Here is a 24234-nt window from a genome sequence, read left to right as displayed (position 1 = left end):
CACAGAGTACTTTGATATCTGCTAGATGGCCACGAGGTGCCGCCAGATATATATGATCAGATGTCGCATCGGTGGCTGTCAGTGCACTAAAATGCGGTCAGAATTGGGTGAGATGGCAGAACTAGGGCACATGAGGCATTCCGAAAATAAAAATCAGATTTTCTACTAAGTTAGGCTATGCTACTAAGTTTGGTTTCATGCAATGATATCAAAGTGTCATCCTAAAAAGAGAGTAGTCAATAACATAACTACAAAACAGCAAATAAACATTTAGAAACATTTTACACTAAACGAAATATATATATATATATATATATATATATATATATATATATATATATATATATATATATATATATATATATATATATATATATATATATATATGTGGTGTATAAATGTTTAAGTCAGAGAAATGCTGTTATCAAAGGGTTTGTCTTGTTTAATTCGGGACTCCTCCTGTTTTCTGACATCACGCAGTTTCTCGTACTGTAGCTACAGGGTGTCGCGCGCTTGCAGCAGCCATACATATAACGGTCCGCTCTCCAGACACTGACCGCATCTGACAAAAAGTAAGTCAACTTATGTATTTGACCTTTATTTCTGTTTCGGGGTTTTCATCGATTAGTATTGCACTGCCGTTCGTTTGATTGTCAGCCACTTTTCCCTCCTGAGCACTCATTACTGCAGCTGATGAGACTTTTGATTAAATATAATAGATTTTTTCGCGCTGTTTGACACTTAAAACTCGCATGGAAGTGAAGCTTGTGAGAGTGTGTAGATTTCCGAATGCCCTCCTGCGTTTCTGTTTCACAATCAGTTTCAACTTGTCTTGAGTTTCACCCAGCCTTCGGAGACTGTCTTTTATCTTACATAATCTCACCGCTTGAGGCTTAACCTTGCAATTTGTGGTGAAAACTCGGACAATAACTTAAGAATTGTCAGACAATTTGCTCTATATTTAGATTATTTTAACTGTAAGGGGTGCTCATTTTCTATTATATCAGAACTCAAAGCCTCAGGAAACCTCTCATGTCAAACTACTTAGAAGCTACTATTAAATAATATATTCTAGCTGAGCAGCATGAATGTTTAATTTAACAGTCTGAATATCATAATTTTTCAAAAGTAATCTAGACACATTTTTTTTAAATTGTGAGGAAAAACTTTACAATTAAGCATGCAGATACAGTTTTGAGCTCTGCCCGGATGGTACCATATTTGACGAAAATTCTCCCTCCCCCCTGAATTAGTCTCTTAGCCCCTGTTTATTTTTTCCCTCAATCCCTGTTTAACGTAAAGATTTTTTCAACACAATTTTAAACATAATAGTTTTAATAACTCATTTCTAATAACTGATTTGTTTTACCTTTGCTATGATGACAGTACATAATATTTCACTATTTATTTTTGAGACACTTCTAAACAGCTAAGAGTGACATTTAAAGGCTTAACTAGGTTAATCAGGTTAACTATAGGCAGGTTAGGGTAATTAGGCAAGTTATTGTATAACAATGGTTTGTTCTGTAGACCTTAGAAAAAATATAGCTTAAAAGTGACAGAAAGAAAAACAACAGAATTTTATACGCATATTTTATAAACATATTTTAGCAATTAAAAACTAAAGTTTAAAAGAAGATTATATAGATGTGCATGCTTGACAGTAATAATTAATTTAACTTGCACTATGATTTTTTTTTTACATCACAGGCAAGTACCCAATTGGTGCTGGTTCACTGAAACAGTTGCAATAAAAGTTTTAGGAAATGCAGCACATCCTTATTTCGCTGGCATTTCCTCTGTTTTACGAAACAAAAGGTGTAACAGTTTCTCACAGAGCAGGTGTATACACAAATGAACAAAGTTAAATTATTTTCTTAAAAAGCAGGTTGTAACAACAGTTGCCATTTTCAGAAACATTTTGCTCAGTTCTCACTGGAAAATCATTGCTCTCTAATGAATGTTAGTGTTAACAGTCTTCATTCAGTGTATATGAAACAGTAACGCTCTCCGTAGAGCAACCTAAATGGCTTTTCTTTCAAAAATGGTTAGGTTTTATACTGGTTTAAGTCCAGCCTTAGTAATCTACTGGATTGCACTACAGTTTGTAGTTTGATAATGTAGCAGGCTGATGTGCCTAAGACACTGCTAGTAAGCTACAGCTGGGCATTTTCTCTAAAGGCGCTTGTCTGTATGTGCTTTCTTCCCCAAGGTGGTAGCCATGGAAACCACTGATGTGTATTGCGGGAGAGCCTTTATAGTTCATGATCAGACTTAAGAGGATGCTGAGTTCCACTCAAACATGATCCTACTTCTGATTACTAAAAGCAAGTGATGTTTGATCCTTAAGCTTGGATATCACACATTTAAAGCCACTGAGATACAACTTCTATTTATTTATGAATAATTCAACCACTTTGCACAATATTTGAAGCAATCATAAGTCGTTTCACAAAAATAAAACAAATACAAGCATATAGTTATTGACACACAAAAAGAGGAGAGACATGTGCATTTGATGTCAGGCTACATAGTGTGAGCAACTGACTGTGTGAACCTTCATTGAGACCAGGGCCTTTTATTCTGTTTGTGTTCAAAAGGATGTCATGAATATGGTAGACGTGCCTGGACAGGAACAAATATTTCTGCCTATATCAGCCTTACTTCAAGACAAGTACTGGCAAAATGTGAGTCCATTTATTTTTATGAAACTAAAATAGATAAAAATTAAATGTTCCTAATATGCCTGATATAGACCAATATGAAAAGAGTTTTATCAGCTCTACAATGACATCTTACTGTCACAAAATAACTGATTAACACTGAATGCAAAATGTATAGCTATCAGTGTCGACTATTATTTAAATCACTCACCTGTGGTTGAATGAATGCTCAGATCAATGATTTGGAAAATTTAAGCTAAATAAATCTTTATTTGGTAAAAACAGTGGAGAATGTTCTTTAGATAAAACAATTGATCTTTGAAGCAACTTTCACTAAAAGATGAATTCTTTGGAATTATTACAAAATTTTCTATGGCCACAGCCTTATCAGTCCAAGACCACTTATTCACTAAAGCAGGGCTACACCTGGTTTGTACCTGGATAGGAGACCACATGGTAAAACAAGGGTGCTATTGGTGTTAGTGAGGCCAGCAGGGGGTGCTCAACTTGCTTGTATATGAGTCCTGATGCCCCAGTATAGTGAGGGGGACGATATACTGTCAGTGAGCATTGTCTTTCAAATTAGATGTTAAACTCAGGTTCTGATTCTCTATGGTCATTAACAGTCCCTTGGCACTTCTCGTAAAGACCAGGGGTGTAATCTGGTTTCCTGGCCAAATTCCAACCCTTGGTCCTCACAATCATGGCCTCCCAAACATTCCCCTCCACCGAACTGGTTCACTATAGCTGTGTCTCATTTCAGAGGCTGCATCCTCCAGAGGGTGCTTGAAGTGTGCTGCATCATCGTGGCGCGATGAAGGCTGTCTCATTTAAAAAAAACTCTAAGGCTACTTCAAATGCAGCCCCCATATGTGTCCTTCGTTTCCCAGGTAAGGACTCTACAGGTGGATCCTTCCAGGCCTCGAACATCCCAAGATTTACTGTGCGCTGATAATGGCCGGACGTTTTTTAAAAGAAAACTTTGGTTTAAATGTATAAAATTAAGTTTACTTTACTTAGATATCTAAACATGTTAAAAAACAAAAAGAGTATGACATGTCTTACTAAAGAGGGATTTTATAGACATTTTACATTTTTAAGTGTACATGCATGGATCAAAGGAAATATATTTCCAGCTTCTGTATACTGTGTTTTGCCTTCAGATCGCTTAAAATAAGTTTTAAAATCACTTTGAAAAAAATCATTACAAATTTTATCAGTGCTTATTAACAGCAGCTGTTTTTGAGTCGAAGGACTCACATTTGAAGTGCGTCTGAAATGAGACACAGCTTGTCTCTCTACTCCCCCTATAGTTGGTGTATGGTAAGCGCACTAACGCTGTTGTCCTGTGGCTGCCATCGCATCATCCTAGTGGACGCTTTACACTGGTAGGGGCATGAAGAGGGTCCTTTCGTCCTTTATAAATGCACATTACTTACTTACATACTAAAAGTAACTTTCCAAACAACATACACACACACACACATACATACATACACACATACATACATAAATATTCAGAAGAATTAACTGATAATACCATTATCTTTTGCTTTGTTTTAAGGCCACTAATCTGCCGATAAGAAGCTAAACAATGGCAAGAAAAACATAGGTAAAACATAGATAAAAGGAGGAGTTTGGTAGCAATACACACCATGGCTGCTCATCGCATTAGATCAGCGAACAACAACACTGTGCTCCCTCGCTGCAGATCTGAAGGCGCACTAATCGATCTCAATGAAGGAGTGTCAGAGGCCACCCTCACAGATGTCAAAGGTCTCCCTTATCATTTTTACACAATAAACATGGTTAACTTTTGAAATCGTTTTATTCATTTGTTTATTTATCAATCAACAGTCCCTTCACCTAGTTCTTTACGACTGGATGCTACTGCCTCATTTGGAGCTGCCAGGGAAGTGATTGCCATTAAGGATTACTGCCCGTCCAGCTTTACCACTCTTAAGTTCTCAAAAGGAGACTGTCTTTATGTCATAGACACATCAGGTGGAGAGTGGTGGTATGCACACAACAGCAAGGAGATGGGGTACATCCCAGCTGCTTATGTCCAGCCGATCAATTATCGGGACTCCTCGTTCAGTGACAGCGGCATGATTGACAGCATATGTGACATTTCTGAAGGAGTGAAAGAAATGGACATCTCAGGGGACTGGACGATGTCCTCCAAAACCACAGAATCTAGACATGAAAATCCTTTTGTTAATAAACGCATGTCAAATAACCCATTTCTAAACAGCACACTGCAAGACACCACTGACCAAAACAGCAACCAAAATTCAGCAAATACCTTTTGCTTTGATCATTTCTCACCTCCCATCTCAAACACCAGTAGCACTGTTAATATGAATGGCTTTGAAAATGGCCTGCTTGACACAAACAGTTTTAGCCTGAGCTCAGGTGTGAATCTTCGCAGAGACAATCCATTTTTTAAGAACAAGCGCTGCTACAGCATGTCAGAGCTGTCAGTCCTGCAGTCCCTGTCTGAAGGAAATCAAGGTTCCTTGAGTTATTTTGGCAGCATGAAGTCGCCTAAACCTGAGCATTTTCAAAGTAGAGAGGACTTCAAAACAGCATGGCTAAATCATCGTAAATTTACGAGATCCTGCCATGACCTGGACTCAATTGGACAAAACCCAGGATGGGGGCAAACCCAACCAGTAGAGACCAACATAGTCTGCAAACTGGACAGCTCTGGTGGAGCTGTGCAGCTACCAAATACCAGTATCAGCATACATATCCCTGAGGGTCATGTTGCACCAGGAGAGACTCAACAGATATCTCTGAAGGCCCTTCTGGACCCACCGTTAGAGCTCAACAATGATAGATGCACTACTGTGAGTCCAGTGGTAGAAATAAAACTCAGTAACATGGAAACCAAGACCCCAGTCACTTTAGAGATGAAGGTGTCTGTTGTGGTAAAGATCGAGAGCCGCAGAACTGCAGAGGTAGTATGCATAAGAAGCGACTGCAAAGAAGGTCCGTACGTCCCAATACCACATGCATACATGTATGGGGACACTGTGCAAGTGACCCTGGACAATTTAGAGCCTTGCATGTATGTCTCTGTGGTGGCCCAGGCACAAACAGTGGCTCCTTACAACACAGTCTGGGAACATGTTGTAAAAAAGGTCACTCTTGGGGTGTATGGCCCAAAACACATCCACCCATCTTTCAAGACAGTGGTGGCCATTTTTGGTCATGACTGTGCCCCGAAGACATTGCTTGTAAGTGACGTCAAAAAACATTCACAGTCAACTACACCTGTCGTCCTCCAGCTCTGGGGAAAGCACCAGTTTGTAATGGCAAAACCTCAAGATCTTCAGGTTGGCATGTATTCGAACATGTCCAATTTTGAAATAAGAGCCAATGAACAGGCCAAAACCGTGAGGGGGTTTCAAATCAAACTTGGCAAAGTGGCCCGCCTTGTCTACATGATCGCAGCCCGCGATTCTACAGACATTTCAGACTTTACACTGCGAATACAAGTCAAGGATGATAAAGACTGTATTCTGGCCCAATTTTGCGTTCAGACCCCAACCCCACTACCAAAAACAAGCACAAGGAGCTCCGTTCAAAGGCGCTTTCTAAAGAAAAAGGAAGTGAACAAAATAGTCCTCTCTCCTCTTGCAGCAACCACAAAGTATCCCCTATTTCAGGACAGATTAGTCAAAAACTTGAAATTTGCTAAATTGCTGAAAACAGTTGTAAGACAGTCCAAAAGCCTGTATTTACTAGAGTATCTTAAAGGTGACGTAATGACTATTGTAAGCGAGGAAAAAATCAAACTTAAAGGACATCTATGGACAAAGGAATGGTATATCGGATACTACCATGGAAGAATTGGGTTGGTGCATGCAAAAAACATTCTTATCATGGGAAAAGTGAAACCTGTTAATTATAAAGGGTCAGATCTTACGACTACAGTGCTTTTAGAGCAGATCCTGAAGCCCTGCATGTGTCTGACGTACATCTATGCATCGGTTCGGACAATACTGATGGAAAATGTGGCAAGTTGGAGAGCATTTGCTGATGCTTTGGGCTTCGTCAATCTGCCATTGACACATTTCTGCCGGACAGAGCCAGACAGTGAGCCAGAAAAGGTAGCTTGTGTTCTTGAGAAGCTTAAGGAAGACTGCAATGCAGCTGAGGGCAAGGAGAGGAAGTCTTTCCAGAAGGAGCTCATGAAGGTAAGAGTTGAAAGTTTCTAGTAATTCATCCTGCTTGCTTTGAATAATAAAAAAATTCAAAGTTAATAAAGCTGCTAAATATTTAAATATTTTAAAGACAGGTTGTGTTTCAAACTTATGCATCAATTTTGTTTTATGTATTTGTGTGAAGGACACTAGATGTACAGTGCAGTGGTACTGCTAACTATTGCTTGACCTTGCTGGTGATTTTTTTATACACTTAGGTACACTAAACAAACTTGTGAATAACAATGAATAATTTATCATTTCACTAGTTAATAGCAGAGCAATTCAAAATAAATATTTCAAAATATTACTTAAACAACTTTGCGAAAAGAGCTTTGATTTCCAAAAGGCCAAAATCCCCCCCCCCCCCCTCCACCCCCCAAAAAATATATATTGAATACTTTTTTAAAAACACCACCTAATTAAGCAAACAACACAAGATATGGCAGCACAATACGCCATTTCGGCATTGAACATCCACATTATGGACAAGGCCAGAAAATTGGGTAGGGCTAAATAAGTCCCTGTACAGTTCTTAAAGGTTCTATCTCTTTTAGTTTAGTTAAGGAAATATTTTAAAACAATAAAATATAGTGGATTTCCTGAAGACAACGTGTTTCTCAACCTTTTACCCCCAATAGCCACATATAAGGAAACATTGCAGGGCCTCCATAGAGGACTTTTGACCTCAGAAAAGCACAAAAGCAATCCAGATAGCACCCTTTGACAAATGTGCTCAGCACCTTTAACATTTGGTGTTATGTAGAACTTAACATAGTTTAATTTGTAAAGTAAAAACTTTGCAGTGTTAATTTACATTTAATTATTAAGTTTGTCTTTCCAGTACTGGGTTGCGACTAGAAGGGTATCCGCTGGGTAAAACATATGACGGAATAGTTGGTGGTTCATTCCACTATGATTAATAAGGGACTAAGCTAAAGGAAAATGAATGAATGATTCCATTTCTCTGCTTGAACACTACTGACTCATAAAAAAGCACTATCTCCAATTGTATCTTTGTCCTCATAAAAATAAAAAAAAACTTGCAACAATAATAAAAAATAATGAAGTTTACAAAATTGCAGCTTGAGAACTGAAAGCATGCTTGTATTCATGTTGATTTTTATTTATTTTAATAATTTATTTTACTCACATTTTAAAGTCTTCTATTAGGTTTAGTAAACTTTAGAGGCTTTAGCTTACACAGAGATGTGGTGCTCAGACGTTTCTTCCAATTAATCAGTATTTCTTATTGGGCTAGAAGGCTGAGACTTGGCATATTTGAAGTATAAGTGTTTGATAAACATTTGCTGTGTTAATATTTCATAAAGCATCAGAACTCTTCGTTTGCAGAGAATTTTGAGCATCTAAGGGTGCCAAACAATGACCCTTAGCTGCTCTAAATACACTATTACTCGTGCTTGTTTCTTAATATTATCTTTCATTTGGTCTAGATTACATCAATGGATAATGTGCTAAGATGCAGGTTTGTCTGGTTGTCACTTGTCCCAAAACTTCCTGTGTCAATAAAGTCTTAAGTGGAAATCTTTATGTCAACAGGAACCTGAAGCAGGATGTTATTTTTGCAAAAGTCCAGTTTCATTTTGGCTACTTATTTTACAAATACACTTTTTAATATCTGCTCAGTTACGCATCAATCAGTGTGCTGTGCAGTGTGTAATTGCCTAAACAAAGACACTTCAATCATAGTGAAGAATCTAAATAACAATCACTTAAAAACCATGCATATCTAAACTATAGCTCTTCATAATTTTAAAGGAAGGAAAGTCATGAAGGCCCAATCCTAGTGCACACAAACAGCAGTGAACACACTCCCAAATTGTGGATTAAATGCCTTGCTTAGAGGGTCTCACTTAGCTGTATGAGGAAGGAAGAGAGTGCTGTACACTCACTGCTGCACCAACACTCCCTGCTGGTCCCGAGACTCAAACCTGCAACCTTTAGATCACAAGCCTTACTCTCTAACCCACTTACCTGACCAACATTCCTACGGCTTATTCCCTGTAACTGCTTTGCGCCACAGCTGAATGGACCACAGACTGTCTAACCATTAAGCTTTTTAATTTAACTTTTTTAATTCATTTTGATTTACTTCTGAATCTGTCTATAAATATAAAGGGAAAAGTTACACACGTAATAAAGACGTTCGCCAGCTACAGCAGTCAGAAAAAGCCATTCTCAAAAATGTTATGTGTGTTTTGCTTGCACGTGACATTTCATACTTGCTTTAATGATAAACACAAAGCTTATTTTGACATATAAAAGAAACAGGTCATTCCAATGATAAACATAAACATATCAGTGTCAAGCGGCAAACAGAAGTAACTGTAACTGCAATTCATTGACTCGCCTTTAGGGGCTGGCTTCAGGAAGTCCAGATGTTTACTGACTGCAATGCTAAATTGGCCAATTTTACAGCTGATAAAAACATATTTACAGCCTGGTACAACAGATGGTTTTGGTGCATATAGCTAATATTACCCTTCATGACAACTATGAGGGGGGTACATTTTTTTATAACTCATCCATTTCATTTTTATTAAGTTATATTAAGTCTGCATAATTAAGAGGTCACTGTCATGTCACCTCAGCTGATTACGGCAGATTAGCCGCTGAACTCTGCACATACATTGCATTTTTTTTAATGTGGCTTTGCTCAGTCAACTGCCTTTTGTAATTATTTTCTACAATTATCAGATAATATACCATACTGTGTGCATGTAATTGTGCTCACAAACCATTCATGTGGCCTCCATTTCCCAGGTGGGTGAAATTATATTTGTATATGCCATCTCTAAAAATGTATTTGTTTTATTGAAGAAAATCTATTTTTTATGATTTTCTTTAGACCTGTAAAGCACTCCAGAATCTGACAGATTGATTAGCTGTAGTAGGCAATAGAACAGTCAACTGAAACGTTGTCATTATGTCTGGATTTTATAAATAGCCTTGCAATTACTAATACAGACCACATTTGAAGTATTTGGAAGTAATTAGTGTTTTCCTCCTGTAAAAAAACGTCATAAAAATGCTTAATGGTTCAATGTAATACAACAGTGTTTTTTAAAAGACTAAACACTTTATTGATGTAGTATACAACCAAGCAGGTAATGAAGCGTTCTCCCAAAGAAAAACCCATCTAAGTAAAATGCTAGCAGACTTCTGTAGCTCTGCCTCTTTGCCCCTTTTTGGTCAGCCGATGTCGGTGCGCTGACGGTTGGCCACGCCTACTTGTTGCTTCATTTGCACTCTTCAGAAACATATGAGGGACATCATGAATTCCATGTCCATATGTCTTACAGTCTATAATCAGTGCCCATACCCTAGTGGACAGTTATGCCATTGCATTTCAGGAGTCCTGAGTTCAAGTACCGACTCACAAACTGTTCCTGACGACATCACCCCTCCCCCACACTTTTAGCAACTTTTTCAGTTATGTGTAGCTTTAACAAAAGCACCCTGTGACTTGATACACACAAAAAAGAGAGCAATCAAAATACAAGGCACAAGACAGAATATCTTCAGTATCTGATATCAACATGCAGCAACAGATCATATAAAGCATGCAGAGACATGCACAAGCTTTGTTAGTACAGACACTTAGCTGAAATAGCTATGAGCTGAAAGTAATTCTGCGTCAATATTTGTAGTGAGATTAAAATAATGAAATTGATAATATAGATGAGAAAATCTGTTTAGATAGATCACATCACTGCAGTGAAGCACACTAAATTAATGCCAGATGCACAGAGTTATGTTCTTCATGAACTAAAATTAGGGTCATCTGTGACCATCTCAAATGTGATAAAACTCAAGAGTGAAAATGCCGGAAGACAAGACTTGTCGAAGGAGAATCTTAGCTGTGCAGATGTTTCCTTTTCTATTGTTAGCATCTATGCAGGAGCATCACATGTAAAATGACGGACGCCCTAAACTACACAAACCTCACACATCAACAGTACAAATTCAGGATTTAGTATTTCAGAGCAATGGATTCCCTCTGGGACTTCTAAGAGGTTTTTAGAACAGTGGTTTATGTTTTATGAATAAAATGAGGTCTGTGGTTAACATTACATGAAGAGACTTTCCTGTTTTGTTCTAGAAAATAAATTACACTCAGTCTGGCAAATGCGACTTTTCAAAGCCATTAGAAATTCCCAAGGGAACACGTAGTGAATTAGTCTTTTGGGTTGGCGTCCATATTGGCATTATGACTGAACAGCTAAAGAACTTTGCCGTTTCTGTTTTAATTAGTTAAAGTTCCAGCTGTAATACTTTATCCTTGAAAGTACTCTAGTCTTGGCTATATTAATGGTCAGGAAAAACTTGCTGAGGAAGAACATGTGAATGCCTCTGAACTTTCAGTCTTTGATTCTTTAGTATCCTCCCATTTCCCTTTGTCTATTGTTAGAGCGCTTCTGTATAAACGGTCAGTAATTTCTGACAATGGGTTAAAAACGGAAAAAGGCAACCAAATGCTGATGTAAAAGGAAATCAAAAGAGACAGGATGAAAGATACCGATCCATGAATCAAAATGTCAGATGTTTAAAAAACGAGGATTTTTATAGCATGTTAAAACATTATTTGCTCCAACAGGCTTTGTGTGTAATAAATTATAGCCTAATATAGAAGGTCAACTGCTAGATTGTGACACTAGCAATGCTAGTCAATTAGATTCTCAGGGGAAATAAGCTGATTAAACATTTGTATCATGCATTCCTTGCAAGTCGCTTTGGATGAAAGTGTCAACCAGTTTATAAATGTAACTGTGTATAATATATAGCTAATTGAAACTCAATGCCTGACTGAGTTCAAACGTCTCCATGTGCTACACAATTCTAATGTGCATTACATCGTGAAGTTGCTGTGTTATTTACACAGATATTTTACAGGTCAAATGAACAAACCCCTTTTTAAAACTGTTTCAATTTGACAGAACATTAGTATAGCAATAAAGTTGTTTTGCTCCGAAATTAATTTCATTGGGTCCACTGATCCAAAACAAATGAGTCATTAGAAACAAAGAATCTGCGCACACAAAAAAAACAAATAAATCAAAAAGACAAGAGGCTCAGAGCACTGAAAAAATGAAACATTTGCTTTGTGTAAGAACCTACACATTTCTGCTTCTATTTCACAATTTTTTTGTGAAATCCCAACAATGTTTTTTAGATTCATTGTGAAAGTGTTGAACTTTCAGGAGCATTACACTTTACTATCTTCAGTTAAAACCACAACAAGGGCTAACAACTTTTGAAATCAGGTTTTTGGAGCATAAGTGGTTGAATTTTTTTGATTTTATGTACTGTAATTGCCGACTCTCTGTGTAGTACATTTTTGGTTATATTTACATGACAAACAACAATGGCAGACTACAGGACCACCAGCGCACAATGCAAAGTGTTTGTTTATAAAGTGACAAATCCACCCACTGGCCTGGCATGGACAATAAAGCATTTTTGGTTGTTTTTGTAGATCTGTGTTAATGCAAGTCATTGTGACAACAACAGTGGCTGTAATTTAACCTTTTTTTAAAAAGCAACAAAAAAATAAAAAATAAAAAACATTTGAACTTTTACTAAAATTATTGTCATTTAAAAAAATTCTGATTAATTTAAAAACAATTTTAAAAATAAACTTAAAGGTTTTCTTAGCTTCTAGTCAAAGCTTTCTGCATTTTACTCCTTTAATATCTGAGGCAATAACAAATCGTCACCTTAGAACTACTGTATAAGGTTCTATCTGAATTTTTTTGTCAAAATAGAGGAATTGACATTCTTATTAATTGTCAACTTACATTATGGGATGTTTTTTATAAGTTGTTTCAATTTTAAGACTTTTTATTTATAAACGCAAATGTTACAAACATACTTTTTGTTATGAAACACAAAAGCTCAATATCTCAAAATCATTCATAAATCAGATAGAACCTTATAATTCCAGGGTGACGAAATGGTTAAAGATACCACAGTGAAACGTCTGATGAGACAGGGTGCTGTTTCTGACTGTGGGTCAGGAGTGAGACCTCAGAAAACAGGTGCACATGAAAGGCCTTATCTTTTCTTGACTAATGCACACAGTCATGTGTAAACAGTGTGATACACACAGTACACCTCTCCTTTGACTTGCACCCAGACAGTCACTGCTTTTACTTGGAATAACAAGAAATTTGGCAAATTTGGGAACAAACGTCTGCCTCTATACACAAACAAATGGTGATGTGGATGTCTGCGAGTATAGTACTGCAAAAAGACTAATTAAATGTGAAATGCATGTTCTGCATGCAGGTGTGAATGAATTGTGCTTTTCATTTGACATTACTTGCATTGCAATCAAAATCAGAAAAGTTAAGGGGTTGTGTATAGGGAGCATTATATATTATACAGCTTAACATTAAAGCCTAACATTATATATTAAGCTTTAGTTATATTAGTGTATAGAGTTTTTCACAGTAAAAAAAGGTGATGTCTATAATGTGTACATTTTCAATAAAGTGTATTTGTGTACTAAGTGAGTCACTTCACCTGCATTTCAACCTTTAATTTGATAAAGCTATTGTCATATGATGTAGACATACTAAATCAAAGGTTTACACATGATAAATCCTCACAATGTGCAGCACTTGCTTTGTAAAAATAAAAGCAATTGTTTAATTAAAATTATAAAAAATTATATTTTATGCCTTCATGTGATTATAAAATTAAAAATGCAGAATAAATTTTACCAATTTCATATGGCACTATTATTATAATAGATAGAAAAACAGGCAGATAGATTCCTAGGGGCCTTTACATGTCAAGATGAGAATAAATTGTACTGATATTTTCTAAGAACTAACTGAATGCACAAGTCAAAGACATACCTTCCTGTTTGTTTGTAGAGCATGTCTGATAAGAGGAAAGCCATGCAGGACCGCCGTTATCTTATTGCTCTGTTTGGAGTCAGTCCTTTAGCAGGTCTTCTGGGGCATCAGCATAGTGTTCCTCCCCCTTTAAAGCAGACTTCCTGTCATTCCAAACATTCCAAGGCACAGAACTGGAATCAGAGATTAGGGTGTGTAACTTTTAAACACTTGCTGCTGATGTATTTTAGTACATGCCAGCATGTTCAAGCCTATGAAGAACACCTGCATATTGACCAATTCAAAATGAACTGCATCACTGTGCCATCTGCAGATTCTTTGTTATACAACAAAGCTCTAACAAAGAGCAAAATGTCATGCCTTCAAAATCAGATAACAGTTTCGGACATTTCCAATGTCATATATTCACAAGGTACAGTGAACGTAAGTCCTTATTCAGTTTTTTTAAATGTCACTAAGTCTCAGGGAGAAAAGAAGGTCACGTTAATAAGACAGAACATTTGCCAGCAGAAGGCCGGATATTCCTCCCTAACATTTCCCTTGTCCAAGGGGCCCGGAGTCAGTCTCATTATGTTGTGCTCACAGGAGCATTGCACGTCGCTTCCTGCATATCGGCAAATTTATCAAAGTGCCCTGCATGATGACTTTAACTCATGACGGGTTCAGATCTTTTGTAGTGGTGCTTAGTTTTATAGTTTGCTTTTTTTAAATAGCAGAAGACAAGGCATCAGATGATTAAGGCTGAAATAAACAACAGTAACAAATAAACAGATACATATTTTATTTAAAGGAACTTGCTGTGCCAAATATTCAAACAGATATTTATTCTCATTGTCTGATATATACTGTTTAATCAGCATAAAAAAATACTGACAAAAATTCTGGTCAATTCTGATAGAGCAAAAACTATTTTCTATACATAAAATAGTATATAGTTTAGATATTCTAGCTGATAACTAAATGGCTGATATTAAACAGAAAACAAGCTAAATCAAATATTAAACATTTTACATGCTGCTAGAGAATGTCTGAAAACACAATTATAATGCAGAGCTTGGAAAATATGCATAATATATAAAACTGCATTTAATGGCATAATTTACCCAAAAACACATGCCTGCATTACTACACTGTAAAGAAAATCCTGCTCGCCTTAATATTTTAAGCTGAATCAAATTAACCTGAAAAGTCCATTAAACTTATATTACGTTAACCTAACCTAAAACAGCTTGCTTAACTTCTTAAACTAAGATAATTATGTTCTAACTTAATTTTATAAGTTACATTGAACTAAAAACATATGTTGTCATGTCATGTGGATCATATTTTTTTACAGTGTATAATTATTTGACTAGTATCTTTTTTTATATCTATACAATGTATGTCAAGGGTGTCTCACTAAATCATAAAAAACTCTAACATCTTTAATCATACTTGTGGTTATGAACATCGTGTTGTACCTTGTTGATCTTAAACTGTATGTGTGGTTTAGGCTCTTCTGAAGATGGACTGTCAGGGTCTGGTGGCTAGGCTGGTCATGGACTTTGTGCTGTTGACCACTGCCGTGGAGGTGGCAGGTCGCTGGAGGGAGCTGGCAGAGAAGCTGGCTAAAGTTTCCCGGCAGCAGATGGAAGCATATGAAGCTCCACACAGAGACAGCAGAGGACAGCTGGACAGTGAGGTAAAACAAACTCAGAAAACATTCAAGGAAACTGTTCAACCAAACTTAAACACTCTGTCATCATTTACTCATTTCTACAGTAAAAAAACAAAAAAAAAAGTTACTGCAGAATTATTTATTGCAAAAAAAATGAATGTTTCTTTTTATTATCCAGGAATGACATTTCAATTTGGAGTAACATGAAGTTAAATAAATTATGACAAATGTCAGTTTGGGTTTCTATTCCTTAAAACTTTCCTTTTAAAGGTTTTGCTGTGAAGTTGATTAGGCATGGGACGATAGCCAGTTTCAGGTTTAACACGGTATAGAAAAGATTTAAAACCGCTTAAATTTTAGTTTTACCATTCCTTAGGTATATGCAAGATTACTTGGGTATGTGCAACAACTGAGATGATCTTTATTGGCACCCTAGCACTTACCAACAATATTTCCACCAGTTTCTCCTGTGAGATTGCTGACTCGCAAATTAAAACATCTACTTCTGTAAAAAATTAGGTGTAATCTTCGACTTCACGTCCTCTTTTCAGTCTCACATTAAATCTGTTATTAAATCTGCATACTTTCATTTACGTCGCGTTTCCCAACTGCGTCCCTTCATCAGTAGCAAGGATCCTGAGACTTTCATCCATGCATTTGTCTCTTCACGCATTGACTACTGTAATGCTCTTTTCATTGGTCTGCCTGCCAGCCTCATCTCCAGATTACAGTATATTCAAAACTCTGCAGCTAGAATACTCACTTATACCAAACGTTCTGCTCACATAACCCCAATCTTGTACAACCTCCATTGGCTCTCAGTTGCTTATCGCATTAAATTCAAAATTCTCCTCCTTGCATTTAGATCCCTAAATAACCTAGCTCCCTCCTATCTCTGCAACATGCTTGTCCCCTACACCCCAATTCGTTCATTACGTTTCGCTGACTCTGGCCTTCTCGCTGTCCCTCGGTACCGCCTCTCTTCAATGGGGGGCAGATCATTTAGTGTTATTGCACCCAAACTCTGGAACTCTCTACCACACTCACTCCGCTCTGCTAATAATATCTCTGAATCAAAATCCTTACTTAAGACCCTTTTATTTTCTGAATGCTTCGCTTCTAAACTGCCAAACTGACTACTTTATCTGATCCACCTCCAATCTGCTCATTTGTCTTCTAGGTCTTGTTTGTGTAATTCCAGTTTGTTATATTTGACTTCATGTATGTTTGTTTATCTTTTTGTTGCATTCCTTTTAAAGTGTCCTTGGGCTCTGGAAAGGTGCTATATAAATAAAAATTATTATCATTATTGTTTTTTTTTCATGTGTTTTAAGGGAATCTGTGGTTTTGAAACTAGTGAAGGTGGCAGAAATCATTTATTTATTTTAATTATGACATGACATGTTTACTGTTCCAAAATATTATATTGTAGGGGAATGGTTGTTGTTTTTTTTACCTAGACATTTAAAAATACTTATTTTAGAGCAGTTATCACAACACCATGGAAGAGTGATTTTTTTATCCAAGGTTATCATACTATTATTTATTTTTATTGGTCCACAGGGTTTCAGCTGTGACAGACCACAAAATGTTTTTTTTAACTAAATGGGGACCCACCTGAATTACAGTTTTAGCAAAGGAATGTCAGTGAAATAAAGGTTTTGGACAGTCCCAAAATACAATTTTTACACGCAGGGATAACCCGCCCAGCCCAAAACACAATTGGGCTAATGACTAACAATTATGCAGGTTTTGTTATCCAGACCTGGCAACCCTGCACTCAACTACAAAAAAATATATTGAACAAACTTCACGTAATTCATAAATTCTTCATAATTAACTTTACATAACACAATTATCTTTATAAGTCTTGAAATATTCATTTGGAATATGGAATTCGTACATTACCTTACTCATGAAATTAACATTAAATCTGCAAAGTTTGTAATAGTATGGACATTTGACTAAATTCTAAATAATGTTTTTTTGTTTGTTTTTTTTTTTCCTAAAAACATATTTTCACATTAATCGAATTCAACAAATGCATTCAAAATCTGAAATACTTAAGATCAGGTTGGAAAACTGCTGTGCATAGTTCATACAATGTCCTAAATTGTTGTGACATGACTAAATAACGTAAAAACAACTAAGTAAACCAAATGTAGACATACAACAGACTATGTAAACAAACTTAAAAATATACACAACATAGATTATATTATACGCTTGGATTGGAGATTATATAAGAAAATAAATAACTTCCAAGAAGAGGTTTTGAGCAGCAACTACTGGAAACCCACTGGTCATGATTATGTGTTTGCGTTCAGCTTACAAGAGGAACCCGAGCATTCTGTCAAACAACTGATGAGATTATGAGCTTCCTCTTGCACTTTGTTTTACAAGCTCAGGATATTTGCACATATTTGCTGTAATGCAGACTAGGTGCTAGGTTTTTTTCTGGGAAATAATTTCCGCTCACCTAAATGTCATATGTATGCAGGTCTATCTGTGACAATCCAACTTATTTATTTCCATAAAGGCCATGTGGAAACCCGCATATGACTTCCTGGTGACATGGGCAGCACAGATCGGGGACAGCTACAGGGACGTGATTCAGGAGCTTCACACTGGACTGGACAAAATGAAGAACCCCATCACCAAACGCTGGAGACACATCACTGGCTCCCTCATTCTTGTCTACTGTCTGGATCTCCTGCGGAGCTCCGCCTTCAGCCCCTCCCCTCAGGATGACTGTGCCATATAAGGACTTCCTCCACCATCTGACTTACAAGACCCACATGCACCTAGGACTTTTACTTTGTACATTAGCTTTGTTTTGTTTTTTTTGGCCTTGGTCCAATATTGTACACTAAACACTTGAATTTTTATAAATGTCTTGTATAATACTATAATAACTGTTCACGTTTTTTTAATTGCTTGTTGATACTTGTGAATTTGTAAATTTTGTAAAGGCACACTTTTACGCTATTTTTTTTCTCACAAATTCTCATAAGATTTATCAAAGATCACTTTTACAAATATTACACAATACATGATAACATAATACTTTGTGTTTTTCTGTGTTGTTTTTGAGATGTCAAATACACTGTATGCTAAACTGCCTGTTTCACTTTGCTCTAAATGTCAAATGTATTTAAATAAATTTAAAGTATGTTTTTATAAATGAGCATAAATGTTACTTGCAATGGAAAGTAAAGTAAAAATAAAATAATCCTGTATTAAATCCCTTATAAAATGTAATTATTAGTTTTATATTTTTGCATTTGATGAGGATGAGTCATATGCCACTGTTAAATATTCATTAATTCAATCAATAATTCAGCTATAATGCACATACTTTATATTTCTGATATCCAAGACAACATCCATAGTTTATAGATGTTTTTATTTAAACAAACATTTATTTCTAAATTAAGCTTTCATCACATTATTTATCACGGTATTGACCTAAGTTGTAAAAAAGCTGACAATGATTATTACAAAAATATTCATAGTTAATATTACTGTAATGCAATCTACTGTATGTATTTAAACATCCAAATATAAACTCACTCACCCTCAAATCAGCTTATGTACAGTTTGACCGAAAATCAACTGACAGAAACAACAATGCATTCACTAAAGGTGATGTGAAACATCACATTACCTTCGGCTATTGTTGAGTTCTGTTTTTCAGCGTATCTCTTAATAAGCGAATTACATTTACTGGTTTAAGACGTTATACTGTTAACGCTACTAAAATGAAGTTTTTTGTTTATGACAGGCAACTGTTTTAGCTTTGACGTGCAGCTCTGCGGAAGTCGAAACTGCAGCGTGCTTATTCATATAGTGCTAACTGACGTGCGCTGCTGCTCCCCGAGTTCAGGCGACAACGAGCGGGTCGATTTACAAAACGTACACAGAGCCCAAACATACAACGTAAGTTAGCAGATTTGTATTTGTTCATAGAATTTTTAAATTATTCATATATGAGCTGTGCTGTTTGAGCAAATATGTTTCGTTTTATTTTTGTGATATTTTTTAATGTCATCGTCATAAATTTGTAGTTGAATATGTACCGCCATTGTATTATATAACTATTATTATAACAATAATCGTTTGCCCAGATCAACACATTTTATTTCTTAACTTAGCCTATTGCTAAACAATTACAGTCCAAAAAAAGCCTTGTATTAATACATTCACATTTAACCAATTATAAAATAAATGTCTAACATTTACAGCAAAAAAATACAAATCTTTTCTTTATTTATTAATTTTTATCCATGAATGAAACTATTCAAACACAATCATGAGATCAATGTAAAAGGAGGAAAATAACTGCATTTTGACTGAGAGAGAAAAAAAAAACAGTAGAATGGGGTACGTAAATTACAGTATAGAATAGAAATGTAGGAAAATTAATAAACTAAAGGAAAGCAATCTAAATCTAATCAATAGTCAATAGATAACAGTTCTTTATATTACCAAAAATCTGACACAAACTTTTTTGTTGTTGCACATATGAAAAGATTAGAGCAGTAAGTCAGTCAGAAAAGTAGGGATTGAAGCCATGTATTTTTGTTTATGTATAAAAAAAAATTCGAAACAAAAATAAAAAAGTAGAAATTCTTTAGGCTTAAACAAGACTTAAACAAATTTACACACACACACACACACACACACACACACACACATGAATTAGCCATATATGTTTTATGCAATATTTTAAAGTGAAATTCTTTTATCTTATTAGGAAGAAAGTATTTATGATGCAACAATGCTTTTCTCCACTTTCTTTCACTAATTAATGCAACCCAACGGAATCTGCCTTGCTGAACAATACAGTTTCTTTGCTGAAAAATGAGATGAACATGTTTATTATTACATTTTTATCTCCTCATCCACCAACAGTGTGCAGCATCCACCTGGATGACGCAACGACAGCCTATATTGCACCAGACCGCACACCACACACCAGCTGATTGGTGGAGAGGAGATGAAGAGTGATGAAGCCAATTGTGACATGGGGAGGTCATGTTGGACAGAGGCAAGTGGGCAAATTTGGCCAGGATGTTGAGGTTAAACCCCTACTGTTTTTCAAAAGGACATCCTGGGATTTTTAACAACCACAGAGAGTCAGGACCTCAGTTTAACATCTCGTCCAAAAGACAGTGCTCACTGAGCAGTATAGAGTCGCCATCAATATACTGGGGCATTAAGATCCACACAGACCACAGCAAGAAGCCCCTGCTGATGAAAACTGGCTCACTTAACCGGAAGTTTACTATACAAAAAAATGCATTTTAAAATAAAGGGGGACCACCAATTTTATTCAGCATATAATTAGGAGTGAAAAATAGATATAGAATTTGGGTTTAATAAACATAACCACTTTATTCTAAATGCATAAACAGCTAAAAAAAAAGTCTATGGCATTAAGTCCCCCCTCACTTCTGCAATGAGCCTTTTTATTTATGTGGCCAATTTTTCCATATAAAGTTCAAGAAGAGTTTATTAATAGACCCAATCAAAACTAAACACAAAATTGTCTTATTGTGACGTTATTTCGACAAAGTCTATACAGAGTCACTATTTTATTACTTGTGAAGCTTTATGATGAATAAAGCATTAGTAATATAAAGTAATGCTTTATTTAAAAGCGCTTGGACATCATTTGTTGTTCCAATGGTTCATTTTTGAGAAAGGAAAATCTAAAGCAAACTCAATGTAAAAATTGGAGACCCTTTCATTCAAAGATCAAATGCATAAATAAAACAACACATTAGGCCTAAATATTTCAGTATCATGTAAAAACTAAACTACCATCTAAACATTTACCCCAGAGGGAATCCGTTGCTCTAAAATGCTAAAAAAATGACTTGAAATGTTGCCAATAGCTGTACTTTTGCTATTAAGCGTTTCTCTGCCTATAGTTTGCATACCCATGCTTTGTAAAAGGACACAACATACAGTTGATGTCTATAGCCTACATTTAATACAGGACACTGTATTAAACTGTACAGTATCCTGAATCTGATATTCTAAAAATAAGGTTTATTTTATTTCCAAATAGCTTCTATAAAGCAAGCATAAACACACATTTTACGAGTGCAAATTGTTTATTGCTAATGTGGTAAACAACGTTAAAGAACTTTTGAGCCATGAGTTTATTTTCTTGCTGTGCCAGCTCAGAATTTTAAAATCCTCTTGCTATGTTCGGATTCCACTCTTATCACCCAGCCTAATGTATCTTACTGCTTGACAGGCTCTCCCCCAAAAAATATGACCAGTGTAAACATTCATCAGTGTGGGTCTAACAAAAAATGTGCTTACATCGGTGCTAACTGTAGACTGCATACTTCACATCATAAAGCTTTCATCAGTGCCTTGTCTCGCTGTCTGGGGGAAAACATGGCTGACAAAGATCTGAAAGATATAAGTGTGTGCCTATAATGAAGATGTACAGTCTACTGGGAAGATTTTATACAGTTGCATTTTGCAGTAAAGCAAGTATATGAGTTTGAGCGTGTCTGCGTTTGCTGTGATATGTCATAAATAAATAGTGTTTTTTCTCAGGTCAGTAAACTCTGGAGTTTTTCCTCAGTTCTGTTGAGATGAAGATAAATTGCCTGCCTCAGTACGATTAATTTTTATTTCTCTTCATGCTAGTTCTAAAAGAGAAGAGTGTTTTGGTGCTATAAAACAAGTCTAAAACATCAGTATAATGATGGATAGTTCCCAGTATGAGCTCATATAAATAACAATGTTGTGCTTTTTTCTTATTACAGTCACTCAATCAATCAAGATTTGATCATTTTAACTTATTTTTAGTAGAAAATAAACAAATTTCCGGGATAACGTTATTACTGGAGTGACGCAGTGGTGCAGTAGGTAGTGCTGTCGCCTTACAGCTAGAAGGTTGCTGGTTCGAGCCTCGGCTGGGTCAGTTGGGGTTCCTGTGTGGAGTTGGCACGTTCTCCCTGTTTGTGTGGGTTTCCTCCAGGTGCTCCGGTTTCCCCCACAGTCCAAACACATGCAGTTCAAGAGAATTAGGTATAGGATAAATTGTCAGTAGTGTATGAGTGTGTGTGGATGTTTTCACAGAGATGGGTTGCGACTGGAAGGGCATCCGCTGCGTAAAAACGTGCTGTATAAGTTGGCGGTTCATTCCGCTGTGGCAACCCCGGATTAATAAAGGGACTAAGCCGAAAAGAAAATGTATGAATAAATGAATGAATGAATGAACATTATTACTATCCAATTAGTTATTATTTTTTATATTAATATTTTATTTGATTTTAATTAGGCTACAGCAGTCCAAGTTTAAATGGTACTTTTTGAGTAATTTGTAACAAAATTGTTACAAAACTTTGTACAAAATAACAATTCTTAGTATTTTCTCCACTAATATTCCCATCTCACCTCTACCATCTACTGGACAACCAGTTAATGTGCAGTTGATGGATTTTCTTTAGCCAATAAACCTAAATAAACAAACATACAAACAAACAAACAAATAAATAAATAAATAAACGAATGAATGAATAAACAAACAAACAAACAAATGAATTAAGAATAAATAAATAAATAAATAAATAAATAAATAAATAAATAAATAAATAAATAAATAAATGTAAATTTATATTTGGTGTGCATATGGCATTTGTGTTGTTTATGGCATGGGTTTATTTGCATTAATGTTTTATTTGGCCAATATATTTGGCCTACCTGAGTTAATAGCTGATAGCTACTTAAAATCTTTTCTTAACTTTAGGAGAACTGTGGTTTTAGACTTCTGAAAGTAGCATGAGCTACTTTTAGTGTTCCATATTTACAAGGAAGACAAATACAATAAACAAGCCCATAACAAATCTTTGAGATACTGCAGACATACATTTAATGAGCTGATGTGTTTGTTTGTTGGTTTGTTTGTCCTTTTTAAGAGAGTTTAAAAAACGACCTTTACACGGCAGGTGGCGCTATACCCCAACAATAAAAATTGCGCTACACTGTTACTCGGAGATGGGTTTTATTATGCTGTGAGATGTTTGTTATTTTGTTTATTTTTAATAATTTGCAATGTTCGTTTGAAAAACAAAAACTGCACCATACTAATAAAAATATAGCTTAGTCGTCTGAAGGCAATTTTGATTAGCTATTTTAAGAGAAAACTTGAAATGTCTATACGTGTTCCTTATAGGAGGTGAATTCGATACTTTGTTGACGCACCTGGGTTTTTTGAACGAAACTCTCATCTTCTATGAAAACTAAAGAACACTAAACCTGTGCGCAGACTGCTGAAGGAGGTTGTGTGGAAAGCCAGTTTAGCATTCAATTCAAACGGGTATGGTTTGTCAGTGACGAAGCAGCATTTCGTTGCTAGGGATGGAAAAGGAAAGTGGGGGTTTAAATTTATCAAAATTGAAAACTTGCCTTTATGATTTTTTTTTCTTCTTCTTGTCATAACAGAAAAACGTTTTAAACATAAAATCAATATTGCTTTATGCCATAATAGTTTTACAACAGATGAAGTGCTGCACAAGCTTTTATGACAATATTTAGTTATAAAAAGGCAATGATAAGCTATTACTTATTTCAAAAACATTATATAAACAAATAAATACTGGTGGACTATGAGGCTAGAATGGTCTCAGTGCTACACAAAAGTGCTGTAACATTAAAAACAAAAATTATAATAAAAATAATATTAATAAACTAATTTAAACTGTGTGTGATCTTAAAATGAGCAAACCAGGGCCTGTACCATGAAGCCAGATTAGCTGGCGAGCCATCTAAGTTTTAGTTTGGTTTGTACC

The 24234-nt window shown here is 35.8% G+C and overlaps 1 protein-coding gene and 2 long non-coding RNA genes across 15 annotated transcripts in view; 2 read left to right on the top strand and 1 right to left on the bottom strand.

Annotated features, from left to right (window-relative positions):
* LOC141376122 (uncharacterized) overlaps window positions 1–19244 on the bottom strand; it is a 97140-nt gene extending 77896 nt beyond the window's left edge. For 2 of the 4 annotated variants that reach the window (XR_015499412.2, XR_015499409.2), the window contains exons 1-3: window positions 19083–19244; window positions 15219–15427; window positions 13759–13931 (exon numbers count right to left, since the gene is read on the bottom strand). This is a non-coding gene — a long non-coding RNA (uncharacterized LOC141376122). Of the gene's footprint in view, window positions 1–13758; window positions 13932–15218; window positions 15428–17894 lie in introns of all 4 variants that reach the window. The other 2 variants (XR_015499411.2, XR_015499410.2) reach the window with 2 other exon arrangements.
* On the top strand, window positions 498–18659 carry sh3bp4 (SH3-domain binding protein 4). Of its 10 annotated transcripts, none has more exons than XM_087266989.1 (9): window positions 498–572; window positions 2601–2687; window positions 3427–3553; window positions 3977–4051; window positions 4228–4275; window positions 4375–4439; window positions 4521–6868; window positions 15251–15439; window positions 17955–18659. In XM_087266989.1, the coding sequence occupies exons 7-9, from the start codon at window positions 4703–4705 to the stop codon at window positions 18177–18179; spliced, it is 2580 nt and encodes an 859-aa protein (XP_087123115.1). In that variant the 5' UTR covers window positions 498–572; window positions 2601–2687; window positions 3427–3553; window positions 3977–4051; window positions 4228–4275; window positions 4375–4439; window positions 4521–4702; the 3' UTR covers window positions 18180–18659.
* Window positions 18987–24097, top strand: LOC141376120 (uncharacterized). Its single transcript, XR_015499413.1, has 3 exons — window positions 18987–19060; window positions 19200–19354; window positions 20330–24097. It is a non-coding gene; the product is annotated as an uncharacterized LOC141376120 (long non-coding RNA).
* The last annotated feature ends 137 nt before the right edge of the window (window positions 24098–24234 follow it).

The sequence above is a fragment of the Danio rerio genome, chromosome 9, assembly GCF_052040795.2.
Source record: "Danio rerio strain M-AB ecotype USA chromosome 9, GRCz13ab, whole genome shotgun sequence".
Classification (NCBI taxonomy): domain Eukaryota; kingdom Metazoa; phylum Chordata; class Actinopteri; order Cypriniformes; family Danionidae; genus Danio; species Danio rerio.
The sequence above is the reverse complement of the archived record's forward strand: the minus strand, read 5'-3'. Positions and strand labels throughout refer to the sequence as shown.

Excerpts from the sequence above, each read along its gene's own strand:
- sh3bp4 (XM_087266982.1), top strand. The coding sequence starts at position 4,319 with ATGGCTGCTCATCGCATTAGATCAGCGAACAACAACACTGTGCTCCCT. Across the intron at positions 6,869-15,250 it reads TCCAGAAGGAGCTCATGAAG|GCTCTTCTGAAGATGGACTG; the intron begins GTAAGAGTTGAA and ends TGTGTGGTTTAG. Across the intron at positions 15,440-17,954 it reads GAGGACAGCTGGACAGTGAG|GCCATGTGGAAACCCGCATA; the intron begins GTAAAACAAACT and ends ATTTCCATAAAG.